The following is a 17,119-nucleotide window of genomic DNA, read 5'->3' as shown; positions in this document are numbered from 1 at the left end:
ATTATCGGTTCGGCATGTGAACTAATTGTCACACCACGTCACACTGAACCATTGAGCCGGGAAAGCACCATTTCCTTGTCTGCTTTTATTCTCGTTCATTTTTCATCCATTTCTTTATATCTCTCGGTAATATGTACATACCCAGCCTGGCTACTATCCATCGTAAAAATTTTGTATTTGGTTTTGATCCAATGTCATAGTCTCAAAATTACAAAATGTGAACCATTGGCCCGTGAATGACTGTAACTGTCTGTACAGTTGTCACGGAAGAGTCCGATACAAATATAAAAGGAAAGTCACATGCGTGAATGAATGAAAATAGTAAGGAAAATAAAGAACAAGTCATATCTCCTCAACCATTCCACCAAATCCGACGATCTTGGACTCGTCATAACCACCTTCACAGTCTCTACAACTCCCACTATTACCACGACTCACCAATCCTAGTCCCTGATGCAGTAGGGGGTGAAATGTGTGAGTTTGACCTGCATGGACTTGTCCCCACAACAATGTCCCAGCGTCTAGTCAACGCATCTGGTTTCACTCCGAGTTTTCCGGGACGGAATCGGATAGTCAAGTGGAACTGGGAGAGAAACTCTGACCAGTGGGCTTGCCGCCAGGTCAAGAGTTTAGTGGTGGAAAAATACTCGAGGTTCTTGTGGTCGGTGACGATGTCGATTGGAGTTCCTGAACCTTTAAGGTAGTGATGCCACGATTGGAATGCGTCATGGATGGCGAGCAGTTCCTTATCATGGGTGTCATAATTGAGCTCTGGTGCTGGGAGTGTTCTAGAGTGGAAAGCAACGGGGCGAATCTCTCCGTCATCACAACGGATGGACAGGATTCTGGAGATCACATAATCGGAGGCATTGGTTTCTACAATGAGGGGGGCGTCGGGTACCCAATGTGTCAGGATGGGAGCAGAAGTGAAGGCTTCTTTCAAGGTGTTGAAAGCAGAGTGGCAGTCATCAGAGAATAGCCAGGGGGCTCCTTTACGTGTAAGGCGTGTCAAGGGGACCACAATGTTGGAGTATTGGTGGATGAAACGCCAATAGAAGTTAGCAAAGCCAAGGAAGGACTGGACATCCTTGACTTTACGGGGCTCGAGCCAATCTTGGACGGCTTTGACCTTCTTGATGGACATGGTGAGTCCAGAGGGAGAAAGGCAGTATCTGACCGTAGTGTCCGTATGAAATTCGCATTTCTTTGGATTGGCATATAGGCTGTGTTTGCGGGGTCTCCTAAGAACTTCTCAGACATGCTCCTGATGTGAAGCCATGTCTTCCGAGTAGGTAAGGATGTCGTCTAGGTAGACCACCACAGAAACGTCCAAGAGGTCGGCAATGTCACGACCCGACATATCCATCACTTCTGTCAACGCGTCCTAGTGCCACTTGGCCCATCCCTCCCACTATCATCATCATCTGTCCACCCATCCATCCACCTGTCACCTTCATCTGCACTTCCTCCCTTGTGCGTGTACCTTCCAACCTAGGTTGCCTGCTTCATTGTTGTCTGCTCGCCAGCCGGACGGCTTGCTAGATGGCCGGATGGCCTTTTCTCTTTTGTCCGCTTGCGGACTATTGTTCCTCCTTTTGCTCCTTGCTTGCCTTTTGTTGACCAAGTTTGCCGATATTAACTATTTGTTTGTTTCTTCATTCATTAATATCACGCTTGATCCGCCACTCCTTCTGGGCCGGTCCTATTTAGTTACTTGTGTTTATAACACGTGTAGGTTACACCGGATGTACCTTAGTTTGTATATCGACTTGGATTCCCCCTCTAGACTCCTCTCCTCATCGTAAGGCTCCTGTCTGAAATTGGGACACCAACGTAAGAACGAAGCGCAGCGCTCCACCTGAGTCGCTGAAGCTAAAGTCCCACCCCTCTGACCTTATGAGTCTGGATGACTTCGTGCACCTTGCAGGTCACCTGGATATGTGTCTGACATGTTCCTGACAGGCAAAGATCGTGTTGACAAATCGCTGGAAGGCCGCAGGTGCATTCGTGAGACCGAATGGCATGACAAGCCACTCATGGGAACCATAGCGCATGCAGAAGGAAGTCTTCCATTCGTCACCTGCTGCAATGCGAACCAGGTGGTAAGCATGCCAGAGGTCGAGTCTGGTATAGACTGTGGCACGGCTAGGTGCGTCAAGGAGGTCGGAGATGCGGGGAAGTGGGTAGCGATCCTTTTTGGTGATCTTGTTCAGCCCTCGGAAGTCAATGCAAAGACAGAGGGATCCATCTTTCTTGCAGACAAAGAGGACTGGTGCCGCGTGAGCGGAAGTAGCGGGACGAATGAACCCAGAGGCTGGGTGCTCATCTAAGAACGCCTGGAGGGCCTCAAGTTCTGAAGTAGAGAGAGAGTACATAGTACCCAAGGGTGGTGAAGTGCCTTCCTCAAGGTCGATCTTCAGGTCATGCTCACGGTGCGGTGCCAGTGTCGAGGCTTTGCTCTTACTGAACACATCCATGAACTTGTGATACTCCTTTGGAATGGTGGAGAGGTCAATGGAATCGGTGTGGGATGAGGCAGCCCTCAAGCAGCTGTCCTCGGAAGGGATGGTTAGGCTGAAGGATACCGATCCTGCAAGTCAACAAGCCTTTGCGAATGCGGAATGGCTGACAAACTCGATAGATGGTAATGGAGGAATGGGAGCCTGTGACTGAGGTGCTGGTGTAACATCAGATGGTTGGATGTTGGACGATGGCAGTGGTGCCGGAGACGATGGGGGAGAGCTCGGAGTAACTGTCTTGGTAGGTTTGGAAGTTCGGAACGTAATACTGCTTGAGACCCAGTCAATCAACGGATTGTAGCGGGTAAGCCAGTTGTGTCCTAGGACTAGGGAACATGATCCATCCAGCGATGTGACAAAGAAAGTCGTGGGGGTGATGTTTCCGGAAGCGAAGCGGAGGGGAATATCAACGGCATGGGTTATGATTGAGTTGGTGCTACCATCGAATAGGTGTAGTTGTAGGGGTTTAATCTGATATGTCTTCAAGGCCAACTTCTTTACGAATGTGTCGTCGATGAAGCAGTCCAAAGACCCAGAGTCTATGAGTGCGGGTATGTTCTCATAGGAGTGGAAAAGTTTATTTTGTGTCCTATCATTGGGTGGAGGAGAAGAGACAGGAGAAGAGAAAGAAGAGAAACTGTTATAAAAATGGGGCCTAATTGGCCCATTTCTATAGCGTCCGGGTGCAGGAGGGGGCCGTGACATTGAGAAGATGTTACAATTAATGTAACAGATGTTGTAACAATGGGGTTTACAATAACATGGACATCGGGTGTTTTGGGTGATAATTGTTCGTTAGGTTGTTATTATATACATGTCACGTGATAATATACTGTACAGAGGCCATAAGAGGCTAAAAATTGGAATTTCCCATTTCCATAACAGAAACGGAAAGAGGTGGATCAATCTATGGAAGTAGTCGGAGGGGGCAGAGGAGAGAGTGGTACATCAGCAACACTATCTACAATGGGTAGAACATTAACTGGAGGGTCAACATTGAGAGGAGAAAATAGACCATTTGAAAGAGAAAAAGAAATGGGAATATGGAGGGAGGATAAGTCGGAGATGGAAGACGCGTTTAAACGCACTTCTTTGAGCGCATGGAGGGAAGAATTGCAACCCCCGGTCCGTGTGGAGTCCATGGGGGTGTGGACTAATTTTTTGCTTCTGTGGAAGCGGATCCTTGCTCCTCGGTCTGGGCTGAACGGGCCTTAGATGCATGAGAAGAAGACTTGGGACAGTCCTTGACCATGTGGCCAGACTGACTGCAGAACATGCAAAGTTTCTCGTCGAGATGGCGCTTGTGCTCTTGTGGCATGAGCTTGCCGTTGTCTCCAAGTTTTGACAAAAGGTCCGGTTTAGTGGAGCTGGCCTCGGACTTCTTATTGTCCTTTGGAGGCTTGCTACTGGAAGCGGAGTTGAAAGAGGAGGAGGAGGGGTCGGGGTCGGAACAAGAAGCAGTGGTGGACTTGTCGAAAACGTTAGAGGAGGGTTTCGGGTGATGTGTCACTTCAGATTTATGCTCCCAATAGCGTGCATTGAAAGTTTGTGACAAGGTGCGAAGTTCCGAAAGAGTAGAAGGTTTACCTACTCTGGCAATACCATCCTTGATATGTTCCAGCAATCCATTATAGAAAAAAACGACGAAGCGCAGCTTCTCCGTAACCATGAAGTTGAGAGGCATGTCAGTTGAACTCGACAACGTACTTATTGATGTGGTGCCCGTCCTTCATGTCCAGGGTCATTAGTTGAACTTCGACATCACCCACAGGGTCGTGAGGACCGAAGTTGGTTTGAAGTTTGTTGATGAACTCTTGATAGTTATTCATCCATCGTGGACAAAGTGTAGAATTTTGATCGAATAATAGATCCGGCTCGAACCAATCGAGGGCCATTCCCTTGAGGTAGGACTGCGCAAAGATGACCTTGGTGCAGTCGCTAGCAAAAGCGAGGGGACGGTCCTGGAAATTTAGTTTGCATTGGACCAGAAATACTCGGAGTTCTCGGGGATCTTTTCCATCAAACTGTTTGGGCTCACGGACCTTGGTCCGGAGAGCGGAGGATGGTGGACGTGGTGGATGTCTGGTGTGACAAGCCAAACTGGCGATGGCTTGGGCTAGTTGTGCAATAGCCATGTTGGGGATAGGTTCGGCATTGTCAGTGGTTGGGACAGTGGGAATGGGAGGATCAGCAGGAGGAGGGTCGACGAAGTCGGGGACCTTGGAACCGAGTCCAAAGAAGTGAACGGGGTCTATGGGTTGTTCCGTGGTGTCTCCGAAGTCGGAATCTGCAACTGGTGATCAATTCCTAATGGGATGCATGATCGGAGTCGACGGGAGAGGGGTTTCTAGATTAGAAAAGCTGCAAAACTCAACTGGGTTTCTTGCCAATCGACTAGGACCAGGCTGTGAGGGTTCTGGGGATGGTGAGGCAGAGTTGGGAACTAATGTGTGTAGTTGCGAACAAGTGCGAGGGGCTTTTGGTGCCATACAAGACGTGTACTAGTCAGGGAGTAATAAAATACTGTCAGAGACCAGGTCGAGATGAAGGAATGTCTCTGTGGCGGAGGGCTTTGGCCTCAGCGACTTATGCCAGGAGCGCTGTGCCAAGTAACACATCCATGCCCTAACTTATTAACTGGCAACCAGAACTGAAGGGGGGTAAACTCTAGTCAATTTTATTACTGAGGTGTAACCTATGTACAAGTCGAGTATATATAGTTACAACAAGGGCAGGCCCGCAAATGGCAGAGCTGAGCTAACGGGGTTAAACATTAGCTGATTGAGTATTACTGACAAGTTGGGTTACGGGGTTAACGGAATGGTAGGTGATAACCCAGAAATGGAAAGGAGGGATAGGCCCGAAGGTGGGCTTGCAGGGCAAGTGAGTGTATTGCCCAGTGGAGGCAGGAGTGCGCTAGCAGATGTCAGAGCTGTCTGGAAGCCTTCGGGGCTCTGTACTTAGGGCGGCATAGGTAATAAATTGAAAAGAGGGGGTGGTGACCATCGAGGGATACTGAGGAGATTGCGGAATACGGGGGCTCCGAGGTTAGTGAAGAAGGAGTGGAGGTAGTCTGGAGAGATCGGAGGTAGTGGAAGTCGATGGCTGTGGATGGATATGACACTACCTCTGGCTCCAACACAATGTTGCAAGTGGGCTAGATCTAACCCCCTAAATGTGAGCAAATTCATGGGGAGGGAGTCTGGGATGTCCTAAGCTTGTCCTAGGTTTGGTCTGGGTGCTAACAAAACAAAAATAATCACGAAACTCGCTAAGAATTACGTACTTGAAAGGTTCTGTTTACTATTTTGGGGATGGTAACGTTCCGTTCCCCCGTTCACCTCAGGCCTCAGTAGGTCCATCTAAACATAAGCTTTAATGTGCTGTATATTCAACGGAGTAGAGGTAAAGGCTCCTGGGCCTTTACAACTACTCCGAGGTATATATATGTAATTTACATATCTCGGCACAAATAAATAAAGAAAGAACAGCATCACTATAATGGGAATTATAGTGAAGTAAGGTTAATCCCTTACAGTACCCCTGGTCCATCTTGGATAATTGTCAGGGATTTCCTTATAATACTCAAGGAGTCAAGCTTAGAATTTCTCTCTTTTTCTTGGATCTCTCAGCACTACAGTCTCTTGTAGTCAAAAAGGGAGGTCACTTTTCCATTCCTGCATGTACAAAGCTTTTAAACACATGGAACAGCAATAATGTGGAAAAACAAATGAAAGGAAAAATATAAAACAAAGGATTGTTGTTACAGACACCATGTGGACTGTTAAGTACGGCTGATAACTCCAACAGCTGACGTGAAAGTTCAATAAAAAAGGACAGGAGTGATAAGCAGGCCATATCCACTAATAATTGCCATTCTCCACCAATTTCCACCATCACACTACACTCATCCATCTTTTCCTACCTGTAGCATTCTTTCCCAACCTCTCTATTCGATTCCTTGGGTTCTGTCAAAAACCCGGATCGTAGGGGTAAATGCGTGAGTCCGAATGCAGGCGGGGTTCAACTAGAGGGGGATCCGAGAGCTCCGGTAGTGGACTGAAGCTTCTCCAGGAAGCCCAGTTCTGCTGGATGGTACAAGAGGCTCTAAGAAGGATGCAGCCTCAGCGACTCGGAGGGAGTGCTGTGCCTCTGTTACGTCTCAGTTAGTCCTTGTATTTCTTATGGTATCTTGTAGAATGGGAACGGGATTCACTCAGAGGGACATTGGGTAGCATTTTAGTCGAGATTAGAACTGAGGAACTACAGGTTCTAATCTATGGGTATTTATAAAGGGGAATGGAAAGGACTTAGTTGAAGTCCGAATGACAATGGGACAACACCGAAAGGTGCCAAATGATACTGAGAGGTACCGAAAGGTGCCGAACGATATCTTAGATGGGGAACCGAGGTGTCGGACTAAGGAGGGCGGAGTAAGAGGCCGGAAAATGAATGGGAACGAGAAATGGGTAAGGGGGGTTAGCCGACTGAATGGTAGGAAGAAGATAGTCATGCTAAGAATGGAAGGTGACTAATAAGTGATGACGTGAGTGAGATCACCGAAGGATGCAGGTAACTCTGAAAGCGGAGTTGCATATCCGAAGGATGTTGGGTGACTCGAATAAATGAAATGGGTGGAGAAATGGTTTAGGGGTATGTCACGGGATGTCAGAGGTCTGTCGGGATATTGGAGCAAATCTGGAGTCTCCAAATGTTCCAACTTGGGACCAGGCTTCCGGGATGGGAGTGGCCAAGGTTCGGTGTGCTGCAACCAGACCGGAGCTGAGACAGTCAGGAGGAAAGGTGACTTGGGGAGTGGGGAGGCATGGTGCAGGGGATGGTGAAGTTGTTAGGAAGGTGTGGTGTGGTGGGAGTGTGTGGGGTCGGGATTCCAGGATATGGCAGGTTCGTAGCTTTCTCCCGATACTAAATTTGTCCCAAATGGTTGAGATTTGACCGAGTGGTAGGCATGAGAATCGTAAAATTGGCCTGTGCACAGGGTTAGACATCCTGGAAAGTGTTTGCGAGAGTCCCCATGTCAATTGGATCTTCATATGCATCCTTTGTGATTTTTCTGAATTTTTCTGAGCACTCTGGAGTGCATTTTGGTTGTTTGTTTACTTCGGTATGGCTTGTGATTTCCATATTGGGCTGAAAACCAGTTTCATGATCTCCTGAAGTATGGATCTCAGCTCCGTTGCATGGGACTTATGACACCGCCACCCTCACATGCCTTTCAACATTGTGCAGAACCTTGCGGTAAGATGAGAAATCGCCACCACCATTGTTCCACAACAGCTGGGTCAATCTGGACGAAATTCGGGGAATCCATAGTTATGATTTTTCTCTATTTTTGAGACCTTGATCATCTTCTGGCAGCCAGTAGCGCTGTCATATCCATCCCTGGCCATTGACTTCCGATCCCTCTGACTCCTCTGCTCTGCCTCCGCTCCTTCTTCACTAACCTCGGAGCTCCTGCATTCCGCAATCCCCTTGGTACCCCTCAATTGTCACCACCCCCTCCTTTCAATTTATTACCTACGCCTCCCTAAGTATGGAGCCCCAAAGGCTTCCGGACAGCTCCGACGTCCGCTAGCGCACTCCCACCTCCATTGGGCAATACACTCGCTTGCCCTGCAGAGCCCACCTTTGGGCCTATCCCTCCTTTCCATTTCTGGGTTATTGCCTGCCTTTCCGTTAACCCTGTAACCCGACTCGTCAGTAATATTCAATTGGCTAATGTTTAACCCTGTTAGCTCCACTCTGCTTGGTTCTGCCATTTGTGGACCCGCCCTCACTGTAACTATATATACTCAACTTGTACATAGGTTACACTTCAGTAATAAAATCGACTAGAGTTTACCCCCTTTGAGTTCTGGTTGCCAGTTAGTAAGTTAGGGCACAGACATGTTACTTGGCACAGCGCTCCTGGCACAAGTCGCTGAGGCCGAAGCCCTCTGCCATGGAGACACTCCTTTGTCTCAACCTGGTCTCTGACAGTCAAGTGTAGTTTTTGGGCTGAACCAATTCAGTACCAGCATGTTATGTGCAATTGTACCCTGTAATAAATGAAATAAAATGTTCTTATGCACCATTGGCATTGGTAGGTAATCATCGCATATGGGAAATCCTTAAGGAACGTAAAACCGTGAAAATACTGGCAGTGTAGGGTATAGTAGGTTATCCCACCTACAACGTTGTAACAGGTCTATCACCTAGACTTGAGACAGAGAGAAGGGGGAGGGTGGTAGTGTGCATGGGTGTGGTTCGTGGGGCCAGGTTTTGGTCCGTGGGCGCTACTGAGTCTGCAAAAACCTCAAACAAACACTCACCTACGTCTCTCTTGAATGTCAAGGCTGAGTATTATGATGAGAGGGGTCTTAGATGTAAGCAACTAGCTCAGAGGGGGAGTTAGGGTCGTGGATGGCGTCTTTGCCACTTGGATGTAACTTCTGCTTTGTCCTTCATGGGTCTATTCAGTACTAACTTGTTATGTACAAGCTATTATCTAGTTTTTATATGAGTTGGAAATGGAATGAATGGAATGGGGGAATGTAAACGGGCTGTTAGGCAACCGTAAATGATGAATATCTAATTGGGAACAAAGAAACAATAAAAGAAATATGAATGAATGGGGAATATATGATAATGGGTCTGAAATAGGAATTGTGAAAATTAACTCTGCAACACTTCGCCACAGCGCCCGCCTATTCTCCCGTTAGCAACCTCCTCGTCTCCGGCTTTCCAACGAGCCCTTATTCATCCCATTTGGTGCAGTAGTTCTTGAGATGTGGCCATTGACAGGTGCTGTCAAGACCATGTGAGAGTCTACTCCATGCTGAACCATCCGGGTATGGGATTGCCATTCTGGGAAATGCTCCGGGGGTGAAGAAGGATGGTACAGCATCACTATTGGGTAGAAAAATGGCTGGGTTGTATGTGTGGTTATGGAGATCTGGAGAGGGGGTGAAATTGGTGGCATGGTTGGGCATGGGAATTTTGCTTGGGGTTGTTGGGAACAATGGGGAAAATAAGAAAAAATAAGGAATGAGTTTATGGAGTGTTGGATAGTGATAGAATGAGCATCGGGAGCGTCAGAGGGTATGTGGTGTATGTTGGTGGCCAAATTCCACAGAATCCAACTTTTTGTGGTGCACAGAGTTGTCCCCACAACAACGTCCAACACTACCTCTGGTCCGACTCCGGTTTACTCCAGGTCCGATCCCAACCTCGTACCTTCCAGACCAGAGCTTGTGATGCTCCACACCTCCAGCTCCGGACTCCTGTACTGGAACCCCATTGCACCTCCACCTCCAGAACTCCAGTCACATCTCCACCTCCGGACTTTGACCTCCTCCTCCATCTTATCTCCTTGTATTCCTTATTGCATTTCATTTATTACATCTAGCCAATATTCTGGACTTTGACTTCTGACTCTGGACCCTGCAGTCTCTACTGTATGGTGTCATTTAATCCTCTTGTTGCTTCTTCCTTATTTAGACAGCTGTTTCCTTTCCATATTAGTCAGCTGTCATTCCCCACAACCCACTCCACTCCTTCCCCTCTTGGCCCTGCCCTTTTGGGAAGCACCATAGAGTTCCAACCCTTGACCCTTGGGGTTGTTCCCTCGTCCGGTCCCCCTTTGTCTCCTTCCAGTTCCCTTTGTTCCCTTTGGGTTCTCTGACTCCACTCCTGTATTATTATATATACACTCTGTACTTAGTTTCCTGTACCCCTAGTCTGAAGTTGACAACTAGAGTCGATGACTAGAACCAGAATCGACTGGATTGTCCCCCCAAGAGACTCCCCCTTGCTAACCTGAAGTTAAGGACCACCTTAGACAACAAAGCAGTGGCACAGCACTCCACTTGAGTTGCTGAGGCCAAGGTCCCTCCTTACTGAGTCCCTTCTCCACTTCCGGACAATTATGCATGCTCTATAACACCAACTGTGGATTCAAGCTATTGCATCACCATAACTTGTGCCTCTAAAGTGGGTTCAGGGAGTGTTGCTGTGACTAGCCTGGTAAGGTGTTAGTGCTCAGCAGCTACACTCACACTATAGTGGGGGACTTAAGTGGGACTGCAAAGGGCAGTGGCCGTAAGTGACAAATATTATTAGGTGTATATTGTCATATCCATTCATGGCCATTGTCCTCCACCACCTCCAGTCCTTCCAGATTACCTCCACTCCTTCATCACTAACCTTGGAGCCTCCGTATTCTGCATTCACCTCTGACTCCCTTGATGGTCACCACCCCCCTCAATCCAATATATTACCTACACCTCCCTAAGTATGGAGTCTTGAAGGCCTCTGGACAGCTCCAACATCTGCTAGCGCACCCCTGCCTCCACTGGGCAATTCACTTGCTTGCCCTGCAAGCCTACCTTCGGGCTGATCCCTCCTTTCCATTTCTAGGTTATAGCCCGCCACTCTGCTAACCCCATAACCTGACTTGTCGGTAATATTCAGTCAGCTAACATGTAACTCCATTAGCTCTGCTCTGCTTGGTCCTGCCATTCATGGGCCTGCCCCCTATGTAACTATATATACATAACTTGTAGATAGGTTACACCCTAGTGATAAAATCGACTAGAGTTTCCCTCTTCTAGTTCTCTTTGCCAGGTAGTAAATTAGGGCATGGACATGTAACTAGGCACAGTGCTCCTTGTTACAGGAATGGGTTCCTGTCAGGGCCCAGCCTCGGACTTGGGGGCTCCCTGACCTCAACCCCCATCTAACCTGTCCTCACACTATGTGGGGCATGAGATGTATAGTAAAAGGAAAGATAATATATACACTTGCCTATGCGGGGCATGAGATGAGAAGAAGGGTAAAGGTCTCATCTCCCCGCATGGTTGCTATATAAAGGAATGGGTCACATGCCCACGACTATACAGCTCCTAGAGTTGTGTAGTGTGACCCAGAGGGAACATCCAGGTGGCAGTGCCCAGTAAGCGTGGGAACATTCTGGGCGAGCTGCTCGCTCAGAAAGTTCCCACGCTATCCCCTGCGCGTGCATGTACACAACACACAAAGGCAACAACAAGGCAACAGTCAAAGAATAAAAGGGGGTAAAGTAGGTGGGGAGTCCGGGGCACCCTAAGGCAGGGTGCTGAACCCTGACAGTTCCAGGGAACCCAACCTGAGCCGTTCTGCTCACGGATGGAGGTGGCTGCGTAGCCATTGAGGGGAGAGCAGGAGGAGATCTGAGGCCAGGTGGGCTAACGGTAACTTGGCACTCCAAGGAGCGTACTGGCAGCGGGTATAGTGGGGGCTCCTTGAGGGAGCCACCTAACAGTCAGCTAGCGGTGACTTGGTGCTCATGTGAGTGTACCGGTAGCATGGGTAGTTGGCACTCCTTGAGGGAGTAGCCCAGTGGTTGACTATCGGTTACTTGGCACTCAGGGGAGCGTACCAGTAGTGGGATTTGTTGGGACAGGCAGGTTGGTTGACCAGTGCACGGTAGTGAGTGACCGTGGGAATTTGGGCCCGCAGGTACGTGGCCAGGCATCCTGGGGCTGCCTGAGTCACCTCTCCCTCCCAAGGAGGGAGGAAGGGTTGTAGGACCCAGTAGGGTACTACAGGAAGGGTAGGAATGGGGGCTCAACCACCCTGTGGGGGGGGGTGGGAGCAGGAAGGGTGAGGTCCAGTGTCTGAGCACTCACTGGGCCATTGAGGTTTTCTCACAGATTGTAAGAATATCGATGTAGACATCGATATGGACCAAGTCAGATGTTACAGAGAAGGCTTACAGTGGTGGCACAATGGTGTGGCAGTTACAATTGCAGTACAAGGTTTTGTGGGTTATGTATTAGATAAGGATAGTGTCATATCCGTGCATACCCGACCCCGACCCGACTTCCGGACCTCCACCCTCTTCACCTCCGGAGTCATAACCTACCGCTGCTGTTCCGATACTCACCTTCGGTCTTGGCAACACACCCCTCCTCTTACCTCTCCGACCCTTTCTCCGTCCGCTCCGATACTCATCTCGGACCGAACATCGCCCCACTCGCCACCCTTCCTACAACTCCGCTCCCCCTCACAACACCTCCACCCTCCCGTCATCCCCTACGCTTCCCCCGTCCGTTCCGATACTCACCTTCAGACCTGACTACTCTCCTTTCCGCCACTCCCTCTTCCTTACCTGTCCCCTCTCTCCTCCTTCCGTTACTCCTCCACCACCCTTCCGCCAAGTTACGACCGTCCACCGCTGTTCCATACTTCGCACTCGGACACCGTTCGTACCTTACTCCGAGCCTCCGTCATAGTCCCTACCTCGGACTTTGACTCCACCTCGGTCTTAGTCCATTGCATTGGTGACCTCATACTACGTAAACACCATTGCCAATATTCCTCGGACTTCCAACCCCGCCTCCATAACCTCCGTAAGCTCCGCAACCCCGAGCTTCGCGGACCGCCTCCGGCACTCTCGCCGTTTGTAATGTATTTCTCGCAATTTCCCCTCATCCCTATTTGGACTACTGCTTCTTTCTATTCTAGCCAGTTAGTCATCACCCCCACTTCCCCTCATCCTCCTGCCCCTCTGGGCCTCGCCCTCTCTACCTCCTTTCGGACGTATCACAGGTCTTGCCCTATGACCTTCGGTACCGCTCCGCTCCCTCTACCCTTTGTTCCCATTCGGACGTCTTCGTTCCGATTCGGTCACCCTTTGTTCTCCTTGTGCTTTTGCCCCTTCTTTATATATATCGGCGCTTGTACATACTCGTCTTGTTTCAGTCCGAAATCGACCTGAAATGCCCCCTAGAGACTTCCTGCTCACCTACTGTGAAATTAAGGACCAAATGGACAAACAGCAATGGCACAGCGCTCCGCTTGAGTCGCTGAGGCCAAGGTCCCTCCACGCTAAGTCTCCGATTCCACTCCGGAGTCGTCCGTTTCCGCCCCATTCTAACAGATAGACATTTTTCGGCATCTGCCTTACACATCATATGACTTCTAATATAAAAGTCACAATGGTCAAGGGAAGTCCCTTGAAACTCAACAAATTCCCCAGCCAGCACCAAAACCCAGTGGGAAAGCTTGGCATGGGGTTTGACTATGAAATAAAGGTGCAGGGACCAAAGGTTTGATTGTTCATAGTCACGGACCATAAGATTCTAGGTCCATTCCTATAACACTCCTGGTCTAAGTTGCTGAGGCCAAAGCTGTAAGGTCGGTGTGGGTTCCGACCTGGGTGACTCCTCAGTCCTCTGGCTGTCAAGATCATAGGTTGTATTGAGCTTAGATTTGACAGGGGTGAGGGTAAAGAGTAAAGAACCCTTTACCCAAGCTCAAGCCATACAAATGTAAATACAGTTGTTTTACATTGTATACAACAAGAATAAAGATGAATAAAGAAACAGCTGCTCCACCCTCCATTCCTTACACCCCCCCCCCAGCTAGAATGACCTTTGGGTCTTCAAAATCTGATCTGGAAGGGATGATGGTGGAGATGCTGGGTGAATGGAAACTAAGGTGGGTCCTTAGTTGAACCTCGATGAATCTTGATTGGCAGACTGTGAGGTTGGGCAGTGAGCAGTGGGAAGGAAAGGCAAGGCTGCAATTTATTTCCAGCAACCGCAGCATATGTCAGAATAGGAAATGGAATATTTTTAGATGATTTTAAATTGTGGTGGGCAATGACAGAATAGGAGTGATGGGGGAAGGGAATGTAGTTGAACACTGCTCAGATCGGTGCTTCTTCTGGCCTTGGCGACGACGATGACGTTTCGATGTTGCTGATATGTTGGACAATGTGTTGAACGATGTTGATGACACATCGGACAGTACTGGTGATGCATCAGACAGTGCTGGTGATGTGTGCATCGATTTGGCAGGAAGGGATGAAAGCTGAGCCACAGCTGGTGATGCATTGGCATCAGAGCGCATAGCGGTGGGACTCAGATCGGTGTTGGAGGCCGCACAACCAACAGAATGTTGATGTGCTGAGGGCATCTCCAATTTGACACGTTCGGGAATGGGTATTGACACAACAGTGACAGTTTCAGAGTCCGATTCTGACTCGTTGTTGGCTTGTGCAGAGTTGGCGGCAAGATCAAGGGAAGAGGGGAGAGGGATGGGCAGAAAGTGGCCAGTGCTGGAGGGATAATGAGGTCCATTGGAAGAGACTTCAGATAGCACTCGTGTGCAAGCTCATACAAGCAGACCAATGGAATGTAAGTCCACTCAGCATAAACAGCGTCCAGCCACTCAAACACATCCTTACATGTGTTATACCCGACGCCCTCGTCCCCATAACTCCACAAAGCCTTGCAACATGTGATCCCAATGACAGTGTCGATATATTCACATGCAGAAGTCCACCATTGTGTGTGATCACCCAAAACAATGGTGGCCTTGAGATTGTTGGCAAGTGTTAGAGACTGGAGGTGAGACAAAGGATACATCTCTGTGGTGGAGGACTTTGGCCTCAGTGACTCAGACCAGGAGCGCTGTGCCAAGTTACACGTTTGTGCCCTAATTTACTTACTGGCAGCAAGAACTAAAAAGGGGATTAACTCTAGTCGATTTTATCACTGGGGTGTAACCTATCTACAAGTTATGTATATATAGTTACAGTGAGGGTGGGCCCATGAATGATGGGACTGAGTGGAGCGGAGCTAACTGTCGGAAAAGTTGCAGATCTGCTGCATCACATGACATGCATTGCAACGTGTTGCAATGCATCTCAATAAATTACAATGCTTTGGCTCACTGTTACAACAAGTGTACCAAATGTCATTGCACATTGTATGACATTGCAAATGACCTCCATATTTGTGTAGCAACAAACAAAATACTCTATTCAAGTTTGAATGGATATTGTACACTGTTACCAAAATTGTGTGTGGGCAGAATATAGGAGGACAAGGGGTGTCATTTAATAGGAGGGCTAATGCGGAAGCTCAGTCTCCATAAATGAAGAACTGAATTACTATGGTTAATACTAACCTAATGCGGAAGCTATAATACAGAGTAAGTAATGTAACTAGTAACTAAAACTGTCAGAGACCAGATTCGAGACGAAGGAGTGTCTCCGTAGTGGAGGGCTTTGGCCTCAGTGACTTCTGCCAAGAGCGCTGTGCCTAGTGACACATCTGTGCCCTAACTTACTGACTGGCAATCAGAACCGAAGGGGGGTAACTCTAGTTGATTTTATTACTGGCGTGTAACCTATGTACAAGTGGGATATATATATGGTTACAGCGAAGACGGGTCCGCAATTGGCGGAGCCGAACGGAGCGGAGCTAACGGGGTTAAAGCATTAGCCAACTGAATATTACCGACGAGTCGGGTCGCGGGGTTAGCGGAAAGGCAGGCGATAACCCAGAAACGGAAAGGAGGGATGGGCCCGAAGGTGGGCTCTGCAGGGCAGGTGAGTGTATTGCCCAGTGGGGACGGGAGTGCGCTAGCGGACGTCGGAGCTGTCCGGAAGTCTTCGGGGCTCCGTACTTAGGGAGGTGTAGGTAATAAATTGAAATGAGGGGGTGGTGACCATCGAGGGGTACCGAGAGGATTGCGGAATACGGGAGCTCTGAGGTTAGTGAAGAAGGAGCGGAGTTAGACTGGAGGGAATGGAGGGACCGGAAGTCGATGGCCAGGAATGGATATGACAAAAACCAATCATACTGACCTTAGTCTCCGTAAATGAAGAACTGAGGGGGAAAGGAAAATAGCCCAAAACAATTACCTATATACAATGTAGTCACAGTATCAATACAACAGAAACGAAAAGTAAGATCATGTGAGTTTGGTTAGTGAGTCATGCATCATTGTAACTCCAACATCATTTTGGGAAATGCCAAACACAGGGTACAGGGGGGGTTCATGAGGGGGGCAAAACCTATTTTCAGATGACATTTTAGATTAAGTTATGTACAGTGAGAAGCTGTCAGGGACAGCTCCGAAAGCGGCGAAGTCCCAGCACAAGGGACCCGATGGGACAGATGTTGGCTGTGTGTAGTGGCAATCCCGTCATGGGGGAGCATCCCCGACCACTTAGTCTGAAGTGGGAAGTTGAGAAGAAGGCTGCTTCTTCTGTTCCCACCCCAGGTGCTATTATATACATGTGGTCAGGGTCATGTGGGGGGAGCCATGTCATCTCCACACACAGCTGGACCTCTCTGGGTGTCTCCACAGGAGATCCTGAAGGTGTGCCGCTCTGTAGGCAGGGATGCATGCAGTGGGTGCAGCGATCGGGGGAGCAGTATTAGGTGTGTGATGATACATAGAGAAAAGGGAAATTGACTGTGGAATAGAAATAGAGACAAAGAAGAAAAAGGGAGAGGAGGAACGAGGTGTAGTAGCGGGAGGAGCAGAGTAGGGTGGCGTGGCGCTGGGTGCAGTGCTGGGTCAGGTGGGGTGTGCCCTGACAGAAATCAGTGAAGAGCGTATGTTATGAGAAGGAATGTTGGAATACAAGTCACATGATTAGACTGAACTGGGAATATTCTACAGGTTACTAGGTGCCTGTGTAAGCCCTGGGCATAGAAGAGCCTGGAATTCAAAGAATAAAACAATGATCTATCAGAATAGTCAACAAACAGGTGACAAGTTCAGATGTTTGACAGATCTCATGATCTTTATGAGACTGG

General features: G+C 48.7%; 1 protein-coding gene across 1 annotated transcript; it reads right to left on the bottom strand.

Moving 5' to 3' along the window:
- Window positions 1-14,147: 14,147 nt before the first annotated feature.
- Window positions 14,148-14,932, bottom strand: EI90DRAFT_3137766 (uncharacterized protein; the record flags this gene model as incomplete). Its single annotated transcript, XM_039064865.1, has 2 exons — window positions 14,148-14,622; window positions 14,685-14,932. The coding sequence occupies 2 exons, from the start codon at window positions 14,930-14,932 to the stop codon at window positions 14,148-14,150; spliced, it is 723 nt and encodes a 240-aa protein (XP_038907925.1).
- Between the last annotated feature and the right edge of the window lie 2,187 nt (window positions 14,933-17,119).

Source organism: Cantharellus anzutake (assembly GCF_015039405.1).
Source record: "Cantharellus anzutake strain C23 chromosome Unknown EI90scaffold_200, whole genome shotgun sequence".
NCBI lineage: Eukaryota > Fungi > Basidiomycota > Agaricomycetes > Cantharellales > Hydnaceae > Cantharellus > Cantharellus anzutake.
Note: the sequence above shows the minus strand (reverse complement) of the source record. Positions and strands in the feature narration are given on the sequence as shown.